Raw genomic sequence first — 21,366 nt, forward strand, 5'->3', positions numbered from 1 at the left:
AGAGACTGGATTCAGGTCATCAGGCTTGGTAAGTACCTGTCTGCTAGGCTCTTAACTGGCCCCTAGCCTCTTGAAGGTAGAGTCTCACTAAGTTGTTCAGGTTCCCAAGTAGTTGAGATTACAGGTTAGCCCCAGAAGACCTAGCTGTAAGTGGCAACATGAAGTTAATTTTCTTCCCTGCTAGAGATCAAACCAAATCTTTGTGCATGCTGGGTAGATGTGGCCCTCACCCCCAGTCCTTGGGTTTTTGAGACAGAGTCTATATATCTCAGGCTGGTCTTGAACCTTCTACCTTAGCCTTCCCAGGTCTGGGGTTACAGGTATGTGCTGCCACACCTAGTTCTTTATAAATGTTGACTCATTTATCACAAGAACCTGCACGCAGAGTATCAAAACCTGGCATGCTTCCTTGTCACCCTGTTGTGTGAACCGGTGACATTCTAAAACTCCCTGGTTGGCTTCTGTAGGCCAGTGAGACAGAACTGGAGGGACATTATGGCTAGCTTGTGGGTCTGACAAAAGCCACAGATGGAACTGAAAGGGAAGGGTGGGAGGGAGAAGCTAGCAGGAGCACATAGGTCAGCTTTAGGCTGACTGTGATGGTGTACATCTGTAATCCCAGTATTTGGGTAGCAGAGGCAGGAGGATCTCCGTTTGGAATCTAGCCTGGCCACATAGACTCCAATATTTAAAACTTTGGGTTTCTGTTTTAGTTTTTGGTGCTGGATTGAACTCACACTCAGAGTTTACTCCACACTGAGCTCTAGCCCCAACCCCAAGGAGGTTCTCTAGAGAAATTTGGCATTTATTAAATATCTAAGCATGTCACTATGACCAAGTGACAAGTGGGAGGAGAAAGTGACCCCAGAAAACACATCTGAGACCTGATTGAGCCTTGGGTCCCTTGAAAATGGCTTCCTGGCATGTGACAGAGTGGGTTGGCCCTTGGAAGAGCTGCAGCCCTTCTGGAAATTTGAGAGCCTCCTGATTTCCCTCCAAATCCATTTTGCCATTGACTCAGCCAAGTAGGATTTTAGACTTCAAGACCTTTGCTAATGGGGCCCAGGCTTGAGTGAATCCTGAGAAAGTGTTAGTATATACTGTTAGAGCTCCCTTGGGATGCTTAGCCTGGGCTTTAACTTAGAATCTGGGTCTGAGAAAATGGAGTCTTGTAGGCTGATTTTTTTTTTTTTTTGGTCGAGACGGCTGGCTCTCCAATAATGACTTGGAGACTTATTAATTATAAAAGCTCAGCCTATAGTTTAGGCTTGTTTTTAACTATCTCTTATAACTTTAATTATTGCTGTTACATGAAAGGGTGTTGCAAAAAGATAAAGAAAAACAAACCCTTTAACTGAAAAAAGAAAAAAATGCCAATCATCACCTAAGGATGTTCAACTGAAAGGCTGAAATGTTTTGAGTATCATTTAGTTCATCTTAGAGATATTGGCTGCCGACTTCTTGATGTAGGGCTGTTATTTTAAACCAAAGTAAATCATAAAAATATCTTTAGGTTGCAAAAAATGAAACTCTGGAAAAACTGGACTATTGATCCTAACTAAAAGGCAGTGCTGTCCATTAGCAACAGAGGAAAACCAAGTGTTACCTAGTATTTTTTCCCATTATCATCATTTCAGGATTACATTATTTTTGTTGAAAATTACCAGAGTAAAAAACTAATAAATTAGCAAGAATTTACATCTGATAAATCATAAATTCCTACACTGAGTGCCGTGCACCTCCCTGCTCAGGACTCTGAAGCTGTGTTGACGTAGTATCCCTGTGTGTGTCTCCGCATAACCACGGACACATCTTTATACATCTAACACCGTCTTGCCATGCTTATGGAGCCCAGGCTGGTCTCAAAGTCATTGTGGACTAACTGCGTCAGCCTCTAGAATGATGAGATTACAGCCAGAGGATGCTGGCTTTGTCTTGTCATTGTTGGTGTCTATTTCTCTCCTTCACCAGAAACAAACTTTCATTACTAGAAGTAAACCTTTTTTGGCAGGACTCTCCCCCCACCCCCCGCGCAAGCTTGATCCAATTTCCATCAGCCCACTGGAGACTAGATTCTGAAACTCCTCGTTCAGCACTTCCTAACCAGCTCACCATACCCTCCTCAACTGAGAGTATTACTATGCTTCCTTTCCGTTTCACATACCAGCATTTGAAATGTTGCCCGAGGCTGGGAATGTAGCTCAGTTGGTAGAGAGCTTGCTCAGCATGCAGGAAAACCTGGCTTCACTCACAGCAATGCATAACCAGGCACAGGGGGTACATACCTGTAATCCCAGTACTCAAAAGAGTGGAGCGGAAGGATCAGAAGTGCAAAAACATTCTCAGCTACATAATCTCGAGGGCCAGCTGGAAAAATGTGAGACCTGTGTCTCATCAATTCACAGCTAAACAACAGCACCAAGCAGCCCACAGTAGACAGTAGTGAAGGTTGCCGGCACTGAGAGAGAGTGGGCAACCCGCCTCTGAACGCACTCATCCTGTCAGTCAAGTCAGACTCTCTAGTGTGTGAGTCTCTGACATCTGGCCTGATGATTTTAATTTGGTTCCTCAAGGAGGACCTTGACTTGTGATAACTTGTGATTGTGCTGAAGAAACACTGTGCTCAGGACCCAGGACATCCCAGTTGGGATCCGGACCCTCCACCTTGGGTAAACTCCTGACTCCCAGCTCCAGCACAGTTGGGATCCGGACCCCCTACCTCGGGTAAACGCCTGACCCCCATCTCCAGCACAGGACCACCATCTCTGCCACACATCCAGAGAAGCCAGGAGGCAGGGTCTTTTAACTTTGAAATACAATCTTCTACAGCTCTGATTAGATGTTGCAAAGCATTTCATCGTCTCATTGGATTTCCATAACCCAATAATGCTGGTTGAAAATGAATAGAACTAAGGAGATGAAGTCCCAAAACCCATAGAAAAGCTGGGTGGGTGTGGTGGCCTACTAGCAACCCTAGAAAGGAAGTCCCCATGGCAAGCTGGCTAATTAGACAAGCCAAAGGGGTGAGCTCTGGGTCTGGGGAGAAACCCTGACCCAGTATATAAGGTGGAAAGTGATGGGGGAAAATACTCTATGTCAGCTTCCAGTTTCTACTTGAATGCACAGCACACATGTGCACAGGTACTGCCACTCATACTTGTGCCCACTCACATGTGAACATACGTAAACACATGACACACATATGCAAAAAACCTAAGAGTTAAACATATGAAGAAAATAAGAGCTAGCTGAAGGGATGGCAAGAGGTATGGAGATCAGTTATGTGTGTGCAATTTGTTACATGCAGAAAATTTTTGGAGACAATACATATCAATGGATGACAGTACATGCAGACCCCCAGATGCAGTCCTGTTGGCCTGTGTGCTGTCTCATTAGTTTTATGAAGCTTAGGGGCTGGGACAGACTGGGTAGGTATGCCTTCCAGTTCAGTCACTTAGGGTGTATATGATGCTGGCACAGCTCCTGGACTTCGGATTCCTCTTCTGTAAGGTGGGGTTAATTCCTGCTTCATAAAGCCAGTGAGTTAAAGTGCTTCCATAATAATCAAAATAATAATCAAAAGCACAATAATCAAAGCGCTGGCAGTCATTCCTGCACCATTGCCTGTGGCAATACCCTGACATGTCTACAGTATGGAAATACAAAGCCCTGTCAATGTTCAACCAGCTTAACACTAGGAAAGGCATCGCAGATGCCTTTTGCCATCCTAGCATCACAAGGCTGGAGATGTGGCTCAGTTGGTACAGAACTTGCAAGGCGTGCAGGAAGCCCTGTGTTCAACCCCAGCAGTGCACGAACCAGGCATGGTGGTGTGTACCTGTGCCCCTAGCACTCAGGAGGGGGAGTAGGAAGCTGTGCTGAGAACGGAGAAGACATGGGTGACTTCACTGCCCTGGCAGGAAATAAGAGAGCAGACGGATGCCTGATCTCCCCTTAGCTAGAGATGAGTGCAAGGGATACTTATCAGAACTGCAAGGATAAATATAGAGTTCTAAGTACCTCTTCAGATACTGTTCAAGGGCTGCAAGGCTGCTCAGTGGCTGTGTACTTGGCCAGCATACAGGAGGCTCTGGATCCATTCCTCAACACTACCAATAAACTAAATAAAAATTTCAATCAGTACAATCTCGTACTATCAAAAATAACAAGAGGAAAAAATACTTTAACCTGATATGGAATGTTTTCCCAAAATAGATTAATATTTATGTCATCAATTAATTCTCAACAGAGGAGCCAAGATAGAGAATTCAACAGAAAAACATCTGACCGGAGTTAATAGCTGAAATCTATATTAAAAAAAAAAAACTACAAAAACACACACACTAAAACCCATTAGCCAGTAAATGACTAATGGATTGAATGAATGGCCCTCAAAAGGAGAAATACAAATAAGTATTGAAAAAAAACCGTTCAACATCCTTCACCATCAGGGAAGTGCAAACTAAAATTGCCTTGAGATTCCATCTCACCCATCAGCATAGCTATCATCAAAAACCAAATGACAAGTGTTGGCAGGGATGTGGGGATGTGGGGAGCCAATTCTGTCCTCAGTTCTGTCCCTCACTAGCAATGAGACTGCAGGCAAATCAAAACCCATCACAAGCCAAATGGTAGTCACACAGTTTGTCGTCCCCCCACCCCCTGCCCCACATTGTGCCACAGAGATAACACAATGAGGTTCAAATGAGTAGTGAAATGTTTCCTCCAAAACTGAAGTGTAATGCTATATAAGGAGGGAACAAACAAGGGTGGGGAGTGGGCGGGTTCTAACAGGTTGCTCAGGAGGTGGCCTTGAAATGAAGCCCCAGCGAGGACTGCAAACTCCAGGATCCCACCCCCAACCTCACAAATCAGGTTCTGTAATTTGTGAGCACCAGGTAACAAGAGGTTAAAAACTACAGCACGGGTGGCATGGGACGCTGTCATATGCCACGGGAATAAGCTGTGCTCTTGTACACAGGTGGAATTGCAAGCAGAACAAGGGTGCCGGTCTCCATCTCTCCATCTCTGTCTCACTTAAATGTCACACAGAAGCTCCGGCTGTGAGAATTCAGGGAGATAATAGCGCTGCCTGCCACCATACTGACGCATTTAATTCTTTCCAAGTAGCTTCAACTTAAAGATTATAAAGACATGGGCAAGTGGCATACTATTTTAGGTTCTCCTTTTAGAGTTGAACTTTACCCTACATCATTGCCTCCCAAGACATGAAGTGAGTGTGTGCTGCAGCCACTAGGAGGTGAGATCCTGCAGGATTCAAAAGAAGCTACCCTTTTCCAGCCCTAAGCATGAAGCTACCATTTTCCAATCATAAGCTGTGGTTCTTCAGCCTTTGGGTGACCATTGGGTAGGGGTTTCCCCACTCCAATACACACACATTTCAAGGTTTGGTCCTCAGTCTATGGCACTGTTGGGACATGGTGGCCCTTTAGGAGGTGAGTCTAGCTCAGCCTCCAGTTTTAAGGACAGTTACATGTCTTTGGAATCATTTGACAGATTTTCAAAAACTTCTCCTCATGTACGTATTCATCTCATGTGCACACACGGATTCTACGTGTCACCCTAATTTCTCGTTTGACTTGCGAGACTCTGATGACCATATTGAGTTGACTTTGCTGCTGTAACAGAATGCCTCACTGAAGCAATTTAGGGGATGATCTATTTTGGTTCACAGTTTCAGTCCATCATGGTAAGGATGACTTCGGTAAGACGATGCAGTTTGTGGCAGTGGGAGGGTGTGGCAGATGTTCACATCATGGCTGACCAAGAAGAAGAGTAAAGCAGGAACTTGGGGCCAGGAATATCCTTGAAAGGCCAGCCTTTAATCACCTGCTTGCTCCATCAAGGGTCTATCTCCTAAAAGTTCCACAGTCTCCCCAGATAGTGTCACTAGTCAGGGAACAAGCATTCAAAACACGAGTCTGCAGAGCACACTTCAGATCCAAACCATAACAATGACCATGCATACACTCTGCTAGGGACAGGGTCTCATTCTTTTTCTCCACCTCTCCTATATCTAGTCCAGCCCCACGACTCTCATATTCAATAAAGACAAAGTTCAGCCACAAGACCTTTCATTACACTTCAGCTTTAGATGATATGGGACTATTTCTAGTTCAAAGTCAGAGCAAATGCAAGTCACATCATTCAGAGATTTTTGCATCCCAGATCAAGGATCACATTTTTATTCATTGTGGACCATTTTTCTGAGCACCAGTTTTTAATCCATTGCCAGGTCTAGGAAGAAAGATTCTTAAAGGCTCCATCATGCAGATATCTATTACTTAAAGATAAAAGTGCAATATTTGCAGGCTACCTCTTGCTGGGTGTTTGTGGGATAATCCCAACATTTTAATAGTTTTAATTGAAAAATTTCAAGTACTTTGTTTTGGAAAAAAAATCAGCAATTCTGGTTGTAAGAGAAGTAAGTGTGCCCTCTTTTATAGAGCCATTTGCACTGTGGGTCAGAGTTCTCTTGGCTCAGGCTTGGATTCCACTCCTGAGAAGCTCCTGAGGTCCAGCCATCAGGGAGACTGTCCCATTTATTTCTATCGTCTTTCTTATTTTGACTGGCATCTGGCTGCCACAACACACAACCGTCATCAGGCTTCTGGATTCTCTTCTTGCGCTGATCGCCTCAATCGCAGGTCTGTGTTTGACAAAGGAAAGAGAAGTTAATGCACATACACACAGTCCTACCTCCTCAAGGGAAAGCTCTCAAGCCTTCCTTTCTGCCTAAGATTTTAGTCTTTCCCCTTGACCTCCATTATTGACTGTTGTTGGTAAATACTATTTAAAAAAACCAGTACAGGGTTGGAGAGGTTGATGAGTGGTCAGAGTGCTTGTTATGGAATCATAAGGACCAGTGTTTGGCCCAGATACCAAGCCAGATGTCCCACACATTTCTATAAACCCTGATATAATGGGAACAGAGGCAGGGGGATTACTGAAGCTTGCTGGTTTCCAGACTAGCTAAGAAAATTCAAGTTCTAGGTTCAGGGAGAGCTCCTGCCTCAAAGAAATAGGCAGAGTGATAGAGGACCCTCAACTCCCTCTTCTGGCCTCCTTGTACACACACAAAAGTATAAATAACTGGTCTAAAAAAGTGAGTAGGCTTATCCGTTTCCTCCCTAGCATCATTCTCCTGGCATCAGCCCCTGACTTGGCAGGCAGACCTGGCTGCTCTCAGTTCCTACGTTCTGTATGGTTGTATCATCAGTACCGTAGCTGAAGCACAGGGCTTGGCTACAACCAAAGGTACTGTCACATTTTCACAATCATAGAAATGGGTTTGTGGGTGAACACGCCAGACTGAATGCGACTGATGTGAAAATTCTAGATTCGCTGACTAGATTGAACCTGAAGAGATGGGAGATGCTGGTGATGCTGTTTTGCCATCATCACAAAGTGGCTGTTTGCGTAACATGCTAACATGTGACCTGAAACCGACAGAAACCAGGTTCTAGAGACACCGTGAGCCTCTGCGTTAGACCAGACCAAAAGCAAATTCATCCGAGGTCGGGTTTGAGGCTGAAGAGCAACTGCACGCCCTCCCCCTCGGGCTGCGCCACTGCACGGCTCTGTCTCTGGCAGTTCTGGTACGCACCACGAGCAGCAGCAGCGCTGAGGTCCTCCAGATGCAAAGGGTTGTGTTGCTGTAAATGAAGGAAACAGACAGCGGTGTCACTGGAGCGGGGGACGCAAACGCTGGGTGTGCCGGCACAGTTGGTACAATCTGTGAGCCCAGCACTATTCTAAGATGAAGGGGTAATGGAGACAAAGAGCCAGCCTCAGAAATATCCAGCATGTTTAGCTTTTTTAGCAACGGATATGGCATTCATTCCACAGATATTTACTGCCGGGGGTGAAAAAGGTACCTGACTTTTGGGGATTTGAGATGTGCAAAACTGATAGTATTAATTTGCACAGATAGTAAATTATGTTGTCAATGGTTTGAATTAAAGTAAGTTTGACTTTTACTGGTGTATTCCAGGAGACCAACAGCAACTGGCAAAAAAAAAAAATATTTTTTTATGAGCTTAATCAACAGTACACTATGGGGGAAGATGTACATGTCCTTGGAGCAAAAATACATAAAATATTTACAATAATCAGGACAAGGGCTGTGGTTCAAGAGGAGACCACTTGCCCCACATGCACAAGGCCCTGGTTTCTATCCACAGCACCACAAAGTAATGACTATTAATATACTGACAACTTATTACAGTTCCTAATAAAATGTTTCATTCAATACCAATTTTACTACTTGAAAAGCCCTAAAACTCAAATATCCAAACATATCCAGAAGGCAACCATGTCCAGGATACAGTGTTCAATGAAGACAAAGCAATGATATTGTTTGGATATCATGCTATGGTTATGCAATTATATGAAAGCCCTACTTTCATAATCTATCCTTGCTGCTGTACCAGAGAGAGATCTGGAAACATACTGTTGATTATTCAATGGGATACATGTGTATATTCCTGGGTGATTTAAAACAGGTGTGAACTCCATGAGGCCAGAGCATTCTTTATTTCACAGTGACTCAGCTCCTGGACCACAGCCAATCATGCAGGTATTAGGTAAACAATTTTTTTTTTTTTTGGTTTTTCGAGACAGGGTTTTTCTGTAGCTTTGGAGCCTGTTCTGGAACTAGCTCTTGTAGACCAGGCTGACCTTGAACTCACAGAGATCCACCTGCCTCTGCCTCCCAAGTGCTGGGATTAAAGGTGTGTGCCACCACTGCCCGGCTAGGTAAACAATTTTTTTTTAATTAAAAGCACAGATATGCTTAATAATGGAAAGCACAGGATCATAGGGAGGAGTTAATCACAGCTGTAACCTCAGAAGTCAAGAGGCTAGAACGGGAGCCAGCCTGGGCTATACATCAAGACTAGCCTCTGTTGCACAGAAACAAAAAAACCAAGCAGAAACCCTAGAGTTTTGTGTCTGCTTTCCAATGCACTTGTCACAGGATGCCAGTGTGTGTTCTGTGGCCCCAAGGGAGCTGTGGCCTCACCTCCACCTCTCTCCTTTCCAGGATCAGTGCACTGGGGTTGGCTCTCTTCTCCACATCCTGCAGCTTGGTCAACTTTTCTATTAGGAACATCTTATCTTTGCCCTCCTGCCAAGAAGGAAAAATAAAAGTAAAGCATGGAAGATGCATGCTGGTGCTGGGTGCAGAAGGCATGGATCAAAGGGGGGTCCCACAAGTCCAACGGGGATGTCCATCTACTGTGTTTTCTACAGATGAAAAAGAAGGAATATTTCAGAGCAAAGCTGATGAGTTCTGGAATTCTACATTGCCATAGGTTCCCCCGAGGGACAAACCCTTCCCAGTGGACTGGGGTGGTGTCTTTGCTGCTTGATGCTGGTTGTAACTTCTGCATCACTGTCTTAAGGCTCAGGACTCGGACCTTCAGGAGCCCTACTTGCAAGCTCCCTGTCCCAGCTCTCATTCTATGAACTAGTCTTGCCTGGGTCTTCCCAGTCCTCCTACGGAGATGCCAAAACTTAACGCTCCTAAGGACATCAGCAATAATTCAGCCATCAAAGTTCTATGTGAGCAGGTAAGATGGCTCAGCCAGTAAAAGTGTTTGCTACAAAAGCCTGAAGACCCGAGTTCCATCCTTGAAACCCATAGTAGGAGGAGAGGATTGACTCCTACAAGTTGTCCTCTTTGACAAGAGACACATATGCCCGTGTTCAGACTCATATATATACACACAAATAATTTAATAATAATAACTAATAAAATTAAAAACAAAAGGTTCAAAGTTATCTGTGTTGGCTGAGATCTGTTTTGATTGAACAGTTCAAAGGAAAACAAGAGTGTTTCTTCTCCCAGGAGGCTAGATCACTTCCCCAGGAGCCCTACAGCAGGAAGGTGTGAACTGCTCCACCTGTGTGGGGAGCCAGGTGAGCATCCTTGTCTCCTCTGCACAGGTACTGTCACCCCAGCATCACACAGGCCTGGTCATCCCAGATTCACATAGGTATGGTAACCCCAACATCACAAAGGCAATATCAACACATAGGCATTGTCATCCCAACTTCTTGCCTGTTTTTTCTTAAATTTTGAACCACTGATTTTCACATCCTGCATGTAATAATTATCCCAATAAGCATCAGTGTGTAACTACAGCTCACACTACTATTTCTGTGGCCTCTGAGCTTCCCCAAGAAGGGCGGGCTACCCCCAGGAATGGTGCTCTCTCGGGTGGTCATGGAACTGTAAGGACTGTGGTCTAAATAGCAGATGTGGGCCTCTGGGAGCAGGCCTCGGAGGTGGTACTTGCTTCTGATTCTGGTTCAACTTCTCTGCCTCCTGATCTGCCAACATGTGACTGGACTCGGCCACATACTCCTGCCTTCATGAACTCTACCCTGCCTTCCTTACCGTGATGGACTGAAATGTGAACCAAAATAAATAGTTCCTCCGTCCAGGGGCCACTTGTCGAGTATTGTGTCACCGGGATGAGAGAGCTAGCTAATGCACAAACCTCAAGAGTATTCAAAGTAACGCAAAGATCTGCAGGCATGAAATGAAAGTATATAAGTGTCAATGTGGCTGAAGTGCCATCTGCCAGTGAAGTGCTCACAAGCGGGTTTGATGTCTAGAACCAATGTAAGAAAAGACAAGCATGGTGGCATGTGCTTGTAATCCTAGTGGGGGAGGAAATGAAAACCGGCAGGTCTTTGGAGCTCACTGGACAGCCTGCCTGGCGTCCTCAGCAAGTTCGAGGCCAAGAAGAAATCTTGTCTTATTATTTTAAAAATATGAATGGAAAAAAAGAAAGAAAAAAATACGGAGTCTGAGGAATCACACCCAAGGTTGTCCTCTGGCCTTCTACACACATGTGCATGCACTTCCACGTGTACCTGCTCATACAAGTACACACATGCACACACATGTTGGGTGATGGGGAATGGAAAGTCATTGTACTATTTATTCTCTCTATTTTGGAATACGTTTGGAATTTTTTGTTATACTCTATCGAGAGAAGCAATGGGGCAGGGGGCATTTGGAGAGGGGGTTACAGGAGAACCTTACGTTAATGATCTGTTCATGGAGCAGCCGGATCATGATCTTCCTGCCCTCTGTGATCTGCCAGTAAAGGTAGGTGATGATCCTGGAAGAAAAGGAAAGGCACTCTTGAGAGTGCTTTGAGGGTACAGAGGAACTGGAATATTTGCTTGCAGATGGGTTTTGACCCAAGTGTGTCCCGGAAAAGTCAAAACAGGGAGGCAGGCCAAGTACCTCCGAGCAGTGGTTCTCAACCTGTGGGTCATGACCCCTTTGGGGGTGGTCAAGGAACCCTTTTACAGGGATCAACTAACATCATCAGAAAACATAGATATTTACATTATGATTCATAACAGTAGCAAAATTACAGTTATGAAGTAGCAATAAAAATAAGTTTATGGCTGGGGGTCACCACAACATGAGGAACTGTATTAAATGGCCACATCATTAGGAAGGTTGAAAACCACTGCCTTAGATTTTTTTTTTTCGTCCTGGTTGCACATTGACTCACTTGGAAGGTAGAGGTAAGTCCTACATCATGGTTGGTCCGTAGATCAAGCAGACACACATTCTCCGGGCAACGGCCAGGCAAATCCACATTTTTAAAACACATGGTTTGAATATGTAGCTAGATTATGTGATTTGCACAAGTGCTATTCAAACTTGAAGTCATTTTTTTTCAAATACATAGGTTTAGTAGAACTTGAGAATCTGTATTGTATGTGTGTTCACGTGTATGCATGTGTACATGTTTCTGTGAATGCATGTATGGAAGCCAGAGTTCAAAATCTGGCATCCTGGTATATTACTCTCCATCTCATTTTGTTTTTCAGACTCTCACTGAACATGGTACTCACCAACAGGTAGACGAGTTGGCCACTGAGCTCCAGGGAGCCCTCTGTCTCTGCCCCTGCTAGTGTTGCGGTTACAGATGTGCCCTGCCATATCCAGCTCCTAAAATGGGCTTTGCAGGACCAATCCCTTAACTTGTGAGGTTGATGCCATCCAGGTCCAGGATCTAACTGACTGAAATGGTAGGCTACCCACTTGGTGCCCGTGGTGTTGAAGGATTGCTTAGTTTAAGGGACATGCCCCTGTCACACACATTTGGTGTCAGAAGTACAGGGGAGACAGCGGCAGAGCCAGTGAATGAGACACCTGGCAAGAGGCCAGCTCACCATTCTAAAGTCCCAGTAACAGCTGCTGCTGAGGAGTGGGAGGAGGGGAACATCAATGAGAGCCAGAGACCTGGCTTCTAGCCTTTTCCTCTGCTATAAGTCTGTGCAGCATGAAGCTGTGTCTGGAGCCGTCCTACCTCTGAGTCGTCACTCACATCTGCAGAGCACAGACACTGTTCGGTACTCCATGGCTGCCTCCAATAGTCTGAACCCTTAAGTCCTGTGTCTCCTGACTTGGAGCAGCCCTGTCTAATGCTGTGGGGGCTAAGCTGCAAAACTCAGAGCACCATGAACTGACCAGCCAATTCTTCCATGCAGGAAAATAAACCCGTGTTGATGAGTCTTCACAAGATGTCATAAATGGATATTTTTAAAAATTAAAATGCAATACCCTAAATGTCAATGAAGCCTGGGCCAGTTTTATATCTCTCAGCCTCCAAAGAAATTTTTCTAAGAATTTCACACATCTTCTTTCTTTCTTTCTTTCTTTCTTTCTTTCTTTCTTTCTTTCTTTCTTTCTTTCCTTTTTTTTTTCTGAGACAGGGTTTCTAACTGTCCTGGAACTAGCTCTCATAGACCAGGCTGGCCTCAAACTCACAGAGATCCACCTGCCTCTGCCTCTCAAGTGTTGGGATTAAAGATGAGTGCCATTACTGCCCGGCATATTTTCATTCTTTTTTAAAGATTCTATTTATTTATTATATGTACAATGTTTTGTCTGCATGTATGCTTGCAGGCCAGAATATGGCAGCAAATCTCATTACAGATGGTTGGTTGCTGGAAATTGAACTCAGGACCTCTGGAAAGACAGTCAGTACTCTTAACTGCTGAGCCATCTCTCCAGCCCCATATTTTCATTCTTTTGGAAAACTTTAATGTTCTCCTTGTTTCCCAGCACTAAGGATTAACCTCTGGGTCTTACACATGCTAGGCTAGTGCTCTACCACCGAGCTATATCCCCAGCAAAAAGGAAGAAAACAAGTACACTTTTATTGTAGAGCATTAAAAAAAGAGCTTAGATATGAAAACATCAGACAACATTTTACAGAAAACTATCTCTTCGGGGTGGAGTGGAGACCTTCCTATGCTCACTGCCCTCCACTCCTTGCCTGGCTTCCCGAAGGAACATCCCTGGGACCATTCTCATCTCGTGACAATGAAAGGGTCCCCAGGAACATTTAGCGTCTCTTCCCGCTAGTTTCCCGAGGATCCCCACTTACAGCACGAGGAGGGTGAGGATGAAAAAGAAGTGCACACTTCCGATGAGGTTCTGGTAGATCCAGACGACCCACTGGTAGCCGGACTTTTCGCGTAGGGTGTCGATCCAGCTGTAGACGGACTGAATGAAGGAAGGCAGGCCTCGGAAGGGGCCACAGTCTGCGGAAGGTTTCAATCTGAAAACAAGAAGCAGAAAGCCATCTGCTGCCTGAGACTCAGATGTAGTAGGCATTCCAGAATCAAGGGATCCCATCTGGATTTCGACTCTAGAGACAGAAAATCTGGCCCACTCTCCCCACACTCCACTTCCAAGGGAAGAGCTCCCACTCAGTCTTGCCTGATGTCACCTGCTGTCTGAGGACCAGCACTTAGAGTGCTATCACCTGCCACAGTGTCCAATCCAGAATCCAGGTAATGATCTAGCAGTATCTTTGGGGTGATCAGAAAGTCTGTCTTGGGAATGTGACACACCAAGTGGAAGGCTTGTTAGCTATGGAAGCCAGGTGTGATACTGTGATCATGTGCTTGCTATGGGAGAATGCTCTTGTACACTGTAAAGATTTGTTACTCGTATTTGTTTAATAAAATGTTGATTGGCCAGTAGCCAGGCAGGAAGTATAGGTGGGGTGACCGGACTAAGAGAATTCTGAAAAGAAGAAAGTCAGAGAGTCAGTCACCAGCCAGATGCAGAGGAAGCAAGATGAGAATGCCTTACTGAGAAAAGGTACCAAACCATGTAGCTAAACCTAGACAAGAATTACAGGTTAAGTTGTAAGAGCTAGTTAATAATAAGCCTGAGCTAATAGGCCATCAGCTTATAATTAATATAATTCTCTGTGTGTTTCTTTTGGGGCTGAATGACTGCTGGACTGGGTGGGACAGAAACTTCCATCTTGTAGCGTGATGGGCTGGGCTTGTTGGGTTATCTGTTCTGCCTGGTACCCCATAGCCGGCAAGTCCCAGAGAAAATCAATCACACAGAGATCTCTATAAGTTATAAAGCTGATTGGCCCATTAGGTCAGGCTACTTATTAGTTCTTATGACTTATCTTAACCCACTATTCTGATCTATGTTAGCCACATGGCTTGGTACCTTTTTCAGCTGCCAGCTCACATGTTGCTTCTTCGGTGGTCTGGGCAGGAATGGAGGAATGAGCTTCCTCCTTCCTAGCCTTTTCCTGTTCTCATCGCCCTGCCTCTACTTCCTATCTGGTTGACCCGCCTATACTTCCTGCCTGGCCAATCAGCGTTTTATTAAAATACATGATTGACAGAATACAGACAATTCTCCAGCACCACCATCTACATGTGCAGTCAGCTGTTACAACTGACTAGAAACTGGAAGACTAGGAAGAGAGAAGATGGGGAGTAGATATGGCAAAAGAAGCAAAGATTGGGGCAGGAGGCATGGCTCAGAGGTTCAGAACACTTTCTATTCTTATAAGGGGAGCTGGGTTCAGTTCCCAACACCCACATAGTGGCTCACACCATCTGTTACAGTTCCAGACACTCTGACATTCTCTCTGGTTTTCTCCTGGTAGGTACCAGGAAAACACATGATACACGTACACACATACATGGAAGAAATTTTTTACATGTAAACTGTGAACTGTGGGATGATGGGTGGAATGTGGATAAGGGGCCTGCATCCAGGGGTGACTGGGATGCTCAGGTCTAGAGCTGACCTTGGAGCTGAGACTCAAAGGGAATGGGGAAACCCCTTCAGCAAGAGAACCCTGACCATAGAGAAAGGGACCGTCTGGGGCCTAGACATGGAGCAGAAGCTTCAGGGCTGTAGTGAGGTGAAGCCAATGGAGGAGAAGCCAGTTCAGAGCAGGCCTCTGGATCACTTCAGTCAAGTTTCCTTTTCAGCATGGAAAAAGTGGCCTCTCCCAGTCTGGGAAGCTTGAACACTTGGCAGAAATTAGGAAATGGCTCCCAACTACGATGCAGGATATGTAGGATGTGTAGAATATGTAGAATAAATCCAGGATAGGATTTACCCCGTCCCTTGGATCTTGTATTTGCTGGCTACCCTAGGAATATGGGATGGGCTCTGTATTAAGCACAGTTTTTACTCTGATGTTTGTCATCTGAGAGTTTTATTGACTCTGGGGAGACCTCATTTCCCAGGACTAGCCTAGAAAGCATGACTTCATATGAAGATAACCGCTGATGTGGAGTCTGACATACATCCACCTCTTTTAACAGGCTTTCACAGGTAGAGCATGCCCAGGCCCCAGTGACCCCAAGGTCATGGTCTCAACAACTTACACTAGCCCCCGAGACTGCATAACCTTCTGTAAAGACTCAAAGTGACCAAACCTAGCCTGGTTGTTCTGCTTCATCTGTTCTTTACCCTGGAAATGGCAGAAAAGGCTTTGGTCCCTCATTCCACCTTCCTCCTGACCACCTCTGCCTTTTCCTCACGTGGCCTTGCATAGCATGGAGAGTCTTCCCTTCTTGGGAAGTGTGAATAACACACTATTATTTCAACAGCAACCGTCTCCATATCTGGAGAATAAAATCCGCATTTAAAAATAAGCAGTGGTGGTGTACACCTTTGATCCCAGCACTCGGGAGGCAGAAGCAGGCAGATCTCTGTGAGTTCGAGGCCAGCCTGGTCTACAAGAGCTAGTTCCAGGACAACCAGGGCTACATGGAAAAACCCTGTCTCGAGAAAAAACAAACAAACACAGAAACAAACAAACAAACACCAAAACAAACAAAGAAACAAAAAAACAAACCAAACAGACATCTATTTACCCCATCACTAAATCTTCGCTAAAGCCACAGTCCCCTACCTCCAGATGGTGATGGCCAGGGTGCACAGCACTCCCGTGAAGGACGGGAAGAAGAGCAAGAAGATGAAGACCGTTATCATCTGTGAGGCCCGCCAGGCCTTGCTTGGTGGTTGGAAGTTCATCATCAGGCTGACCTGAGGAAAGAAGTGGAACCCTTCCACCTGTGGCCAAGGAGCAGCCCTCAGCACCCTGTCAAGTGCCAGCATTCCAGCCACCGACTTATAGATTCCTAACCCCTCCCCATGCCCCTTTTCCAGCTCAGATCTCCACCAGGTCATACGTTACCAAAGGAAAGTAATTGGCTGCCTTTGGGTCCAACTCACATTTTTGACATAGAACATAATGATAAGAGTGATCATTTGGATAAACGGCAGCAGAGGGCAGAAGAAAATTCCAAGCCTGTGAGGAAAACAGGAGTGTCAGAGACCAGGGAAACACAAGGCACACAAGGGGCAGAGGCAAGGGAGAGAATCACACACACACACACACACACACACACACACACACACACACCCCACAGTGCTTCAAAACTTAATTGGATAGAGGTAGAGTTGTTAAAACAGTAATAAGTTAGAATGGGGTGGTGTGGGTTTCCCCTCTGTATGCTGTGAATATCATTGGTTAATAAAGAAACTGTCTCGAGCCTGTGATAGGGTAGAATAGAGTTAGTTGGGGGAAAACTAAACTGAATACTGGGAATGTGTGGTGTGTGTGTGTGTGTGTGTGTGTGTGCACATACACACATGGCTGTATTTGAAAGCTTATGTGTTTGTGCATTTGTTGGGGATGCACATATGTAGCAGTCAGAGGACAACTTCAGGCATTGTCCTCAGACATCTACCTTTTGTTCAAGGCAAGACCTCTCATCTGGCTATTTTCTAATACATTATTCCTTGCTTGCCACTCTTGGATATTTGCTTCTGGAATGTCTTTAAATGGTTGGCAGTAGGAGAGCCCGGGCCTAAGATTTGAAGGCTGGGCCAAGACAAATTCCTAATGGTTATATATTATATATATGTGTGTGTGTATATATAATATATATTAAGTGGTTATATATTATTTTTACCCAGATTGGTAATTTACTACCATTATTATTTTTTTCAGTAGAGTTTTTGTTTGTTTGGTTTTAGACATCAATTATTCCAGGAACAGATAGACATAAGGCCCAGCAATACAGTCTGTTTCCCCACCTCTCCCGTTTCTGACAAAGCAAATTAGCACCTCAAGTGAACTTAGGTTCTCTTCTTTGAGTTCTTTCTTTCCTTTTCTTACATTTTCCTTTGACCATCTCAGGAAATTCTTTCTGCTTTCAGTGTGCTTAATATGTTCAATACACACATTAATTCTCTTGTCTTGCTTTTTGGACAATGATGCCAGCTTCATGCCAACTTTTAGATGTTCCTGGTTTTGCCATGGTAACATCCATGGGCCACTCTCTTTTGAAGAGTACACCATGAGGAGCCTTCATGGTCACCTTGACACAGCCTGGAGTCATCTGAGAGGAGAAGCCTGTGGGCATGCTTGCATGGGATTGCCTTGATTGTAAATTGATGCAGCAGGGCCCAGCCCACTGTAGGCAGCACCATCCCTGGGCAGGTGGTCTTGGACGCCATAAGAAAGTCAGCTATGATAATCCCTTACAACAATCTACAAACATCTGTCCTTAAACCCGTTATTTAGTATAGTCTCCACCCTTCACCAAAGGAACTTCTCTTTGTAACAGAGACCACTACAGAAAAACAGCACAATCAATCCAATGGCAGAGGTGTGGAGCCCAGTCCCAACGGATACATCTACAGAACGCTTCTACACCTAAGGCTCAGGATATGCTGCAAAAGAGGGGGCAGAAAGAGCGTCACAGCCAGAGGATCGGGGAATTTGCCATGATATTGTATCTCCTAGTCATAACAGAAGCCACACCGTAAGTCTCACCAATGTGACCGCTGAAATGTGAGCTGAATAAAGATGGCGCCAACGGACTGGACATGCCAAAGTGGACAGTGAAAAGTCCACCAGGCCTCAACCCTACACAAAGAACTATAAGCAACTGAGGAAATCTGAGAGCAGGAGAGGTGGCCTTCCCCAGGGAAGAACAAACTAATTGGTTGTCCAGTGCCAAATGGTCTGCCCTGAAAACATAAACACAGGTAGTACACACATGTATGCATGAAATAACCGTTAGTGAAACAAGAGGCTATACATTTGAAGGCGAGTAGGGAAGAGCATATGAGAGGATCTAGAGGGAGGGAAGGAAAGGGGGAAATGTAAATTATAATCTCAAAAACAAAAACAAAATAAAAATAAAAAAGAAAGCTAACTATGCATCAGTCAGCGAGCAAGCCAGGGCCAAACATTCTTACATCATTTCTGCCTCCAGGTTTCTTCCCTCAGTAATGGATTGTAACCTGAAAGTGTGAGCCGAAACGCCCTCTTTCTCCCCAGATTGCTTTTGGTCATGGCGTTTCTCATCACTACTGAGATCAAACCTACTTGCTTGATACCTACAGCAGCGTCATTCTTCTAGATTGACATATATGTGGTTAGGAGAATAATCCTTGTTTCCTAAAAGCCCTAGTACGTGTGCATGTGTGTGTGCATCTCTCTCTCTCTCTCTCTCTCTCTGTGTGTGTGTGTGTGTGTGTGTGTGTGTGTGTGTGTGTGTGCTGGGTGCCTCTCATCTCTCTCTATTTGTCATTATGACAAATCACCAGAAGATGGCAGCTCCACCCTAAAGGAAGAATTGGGCTACCCCGTTGTGGTTTGTTTTGTTTTGTTTTGTTTTGTTGCTGTTTTGTTGTTGAAGGTGGTTTTTCCCCCAAGACAGGATCTCACCATGTAGCCCCAGCTGTCCTGGAACTCACTATGTAGACCAGGCTGGCCTTGAACTCACAGAGATCCACTTACCTCTGCCTCCCAAGTGTTGGGATTAAAGGCGTGTGCCAGATAACCCCATTGCTTTTAAGTCACTAAATATTTTAAGAGTGCTCACAAATTGTGACATGGTCATTCTGTTTCTGGGTAGAAAGTCAAACAACTGAAAGTAGAATCTCCCAGAAGTGTCTGCACACCCGTGTTCACGGTGATACTGTTCATGACAGTGGAACAAGGGAAGCTACCAGGATGTTCACAGACAAATGAGTGGATAAACAGAGTGTGAGCTGACACACACAATGACATGTTGAACATGCTTAAAAAGGAAATGCTACAAATAAGTGAAATAAGCCAGATGCAAAAAACAAAGATGTATCCCTAATGATGTATCCAGGGTAGGCAGAGCATAGAACTATAAAGTAGAATGGTGGTTGCCAGGTGCTGGGGAGAGAGGGCAGCAGGGAGTGGTTTAACAAACATAGTGTTTAAACTTTGCAAAATGAAAAAGTTCAGAAGATGGGTTACATAGCCACGTGATGATTCTTATTATGTATTTCTGTCAGTCTGAGCAATGTTTAGGCCGGGCTAACCTCGAATTTGTAATCTTCCTGACTCGGTCGCTCAGTGCTGGGATTATAGACATGTACCACAATGCGCAACTTCGTTGTGCATTACCTGGTGTGTGTATGTGTTTGTGGGTGTGTGTGCACATGTGTGTGGATGTGCGTGGAGGTCAGAGCGCAGTTTTAGGTGTCCTCCTTATTTATTCTCCATCTTCTTTCTTTATAACAGCGTCTCTGACTGACCTGGGACATGGTTATTGGACTGGACTGGCTGACTAGCAATCCCCAGGGCTTGATCCTCCTTTCTTCACCTCTCCAGTGCAGGGATCACAGACACACACCTCCACACTCGGCTTTTATATTGGCACTGGGGATCAAGCCCAGGTCCTCATGATTGAGAGGTAAGCACTCTACTGACTGGGCCACCTCCCTAGCCCAGTTATGCACTAATAGTGAATGATCACAAGAGAGCTCATGAGGGATGCAGCACCCTCATTAACAGGATATGTCTGAGCCAGACATCAGTGAGCAGACATACCATTTTCCTTTAATCTCTCAAACCTTCCAAAGCAGGAACTATTATCTCAACCCTTCACCCTCCCCGAAGGTATTCTTGTTGTTGAAATAATGTAGGTGCATGACCTTGGAAGCAAGCCTGTGGCCTGGCAGTAAGACACATCACCACTTAAATACTAACGAAAAGTCCTCCCTTGCTGGAAAATCTGTTCAAAGACAGACTACCTCAGACAGCCAGACCACTTGGAGCAATTTTAATGAGACAAAATAATGAGACTTTTGGCAGTTGTCTGACCTGCTGGAGTTTGCAAAACTCTGTTCGTCTACTATCAAATTTCACCCTCAATGTAATTTAAAAGCAGCTGCTATTATATGCAAGTTCCCAGAAACTAAGGCTCTGAAAAGCCAGGGACCTCGGTGAGTGGCAGGGCTAGCCCCAGAATCCAGGCTTCTTCAGCTCCTAACGCATTGCTTTGAAGTCACCCATTTCCCAACAGATAGAACCTGGGCACATGATCCGACACACCAAATTCCAGCATGGACTCTATCATGTTAAAATAAGTAAGGAAAGACTCATGGGCTTGTCTGAGGTTTCTAAGTGAGCCTGCATGAAAGGATGGAGGCCAGGGCCTAAGGTGGGATATCTCAGTGGTGAAACACTTGGCTATCGTGCATGAGAACCTGGGTTTGGGTCCCAGTACCACCACAGAAATAAAGCAAAATGAAATTACATGATGCAATTAGCCGGTCATCCTGAAAAACAATGGGAAGGGAGGAGGGGAGAGAGGAATGAAGGGAAGGAGGGAGAGAGGGAAGAGGGAGGGAGGGAGGAAGAGCGAGAGAATTCTACATGGTCTCCTGTGTTTTAAGCATTGGTGATTGGACTAGGCATGATAACACATGCCCAATCCCAGCACGTGGAAGGCAGAGGTAGGTGAATCTATGTGCGTTCCAGACCGGCCTGGTTTACACAGTGAGTCCTAGGTCAGCCAGGGCTACTCAGAGAGAGCTACCTTGCTCTAAGCTGCCTCAGACAAGAAGCAAAGAAAACACATATAGGGCTGGAGAAGTGGCTCAGTGGTTAAGAATTCTGACCGCAGTTTCAGAGGACCCAAGTTCAATTCTCAGCACCTACGCACCTGCTGATAACCATATGTAACTCTAGT

General features: G+C 45.1%; 1 protein-coding gene across 3 annotated transcripts in view; it reads right to left on the bottom strand.

The window, feature by feature from the left end:
* Positions 1 to 6,175: 6,175 nt before the first annotated feature.
* Positions 6,176 to 21,366, bottom strand: part of Tmc5 (transmembrane channel like 5) — an 87,876-nt gene continuing 72,685 nt past the window's right edge. For all 3 annotated transcript variants that reach the window (XM_087908533.1, XM_087908532.1, XM_087908534.1), the window contains 7 exons: positions 16,574 to 16,649; positions 16,251 to 16,384; positions 13,449 to 13,622; positions 11,078 to 11,156; positions 9,044 to 9,148; positions 7,628 to 7,676; positions 6,176 to 6,670 (listed from right to left, as the gene is read on the bottom strand). In XM_087908533.1, the coding sequence (XP_087764659.1) occupies positions 6,624 to 6,670; positions 7,628 to 7,676; positions 9,044 to 9,148; positions 11,078 to 11,156; positions 13,449 to 13,622; positions 16,251 to 16,384; positions 16,574 to 16,649 (664 nt within the window). In that variant the 3' untranslated portion in view covers positions 6,176 to 6,623. The remainder of the gene's footprint in view (positions 6,671 to 7,627; positions 7,677 to 9,043; positions 9,149 to 11,077; positions 11,157 to 13,448; positions 13,623 to 16,250; positions 16,385 to 16,573; positions 16,650 to 21,366) is intronic.

The sequence above is a fragment of the Myodes glareolus genome, chromosome 7 (assembly GCF_982192425.1).
Source record: "Myodes glareolus chromosome 7, mMyoGla1.1, whole genome shotgun sequence".
In the NCBI taxonomy this organism is placed as follows: domain Eukaryota; kingdom Metazoa; phylum Chordata; class Mammalia; order Rodentia; family Cricetidae; genus Myodes; species Myodes glareolus.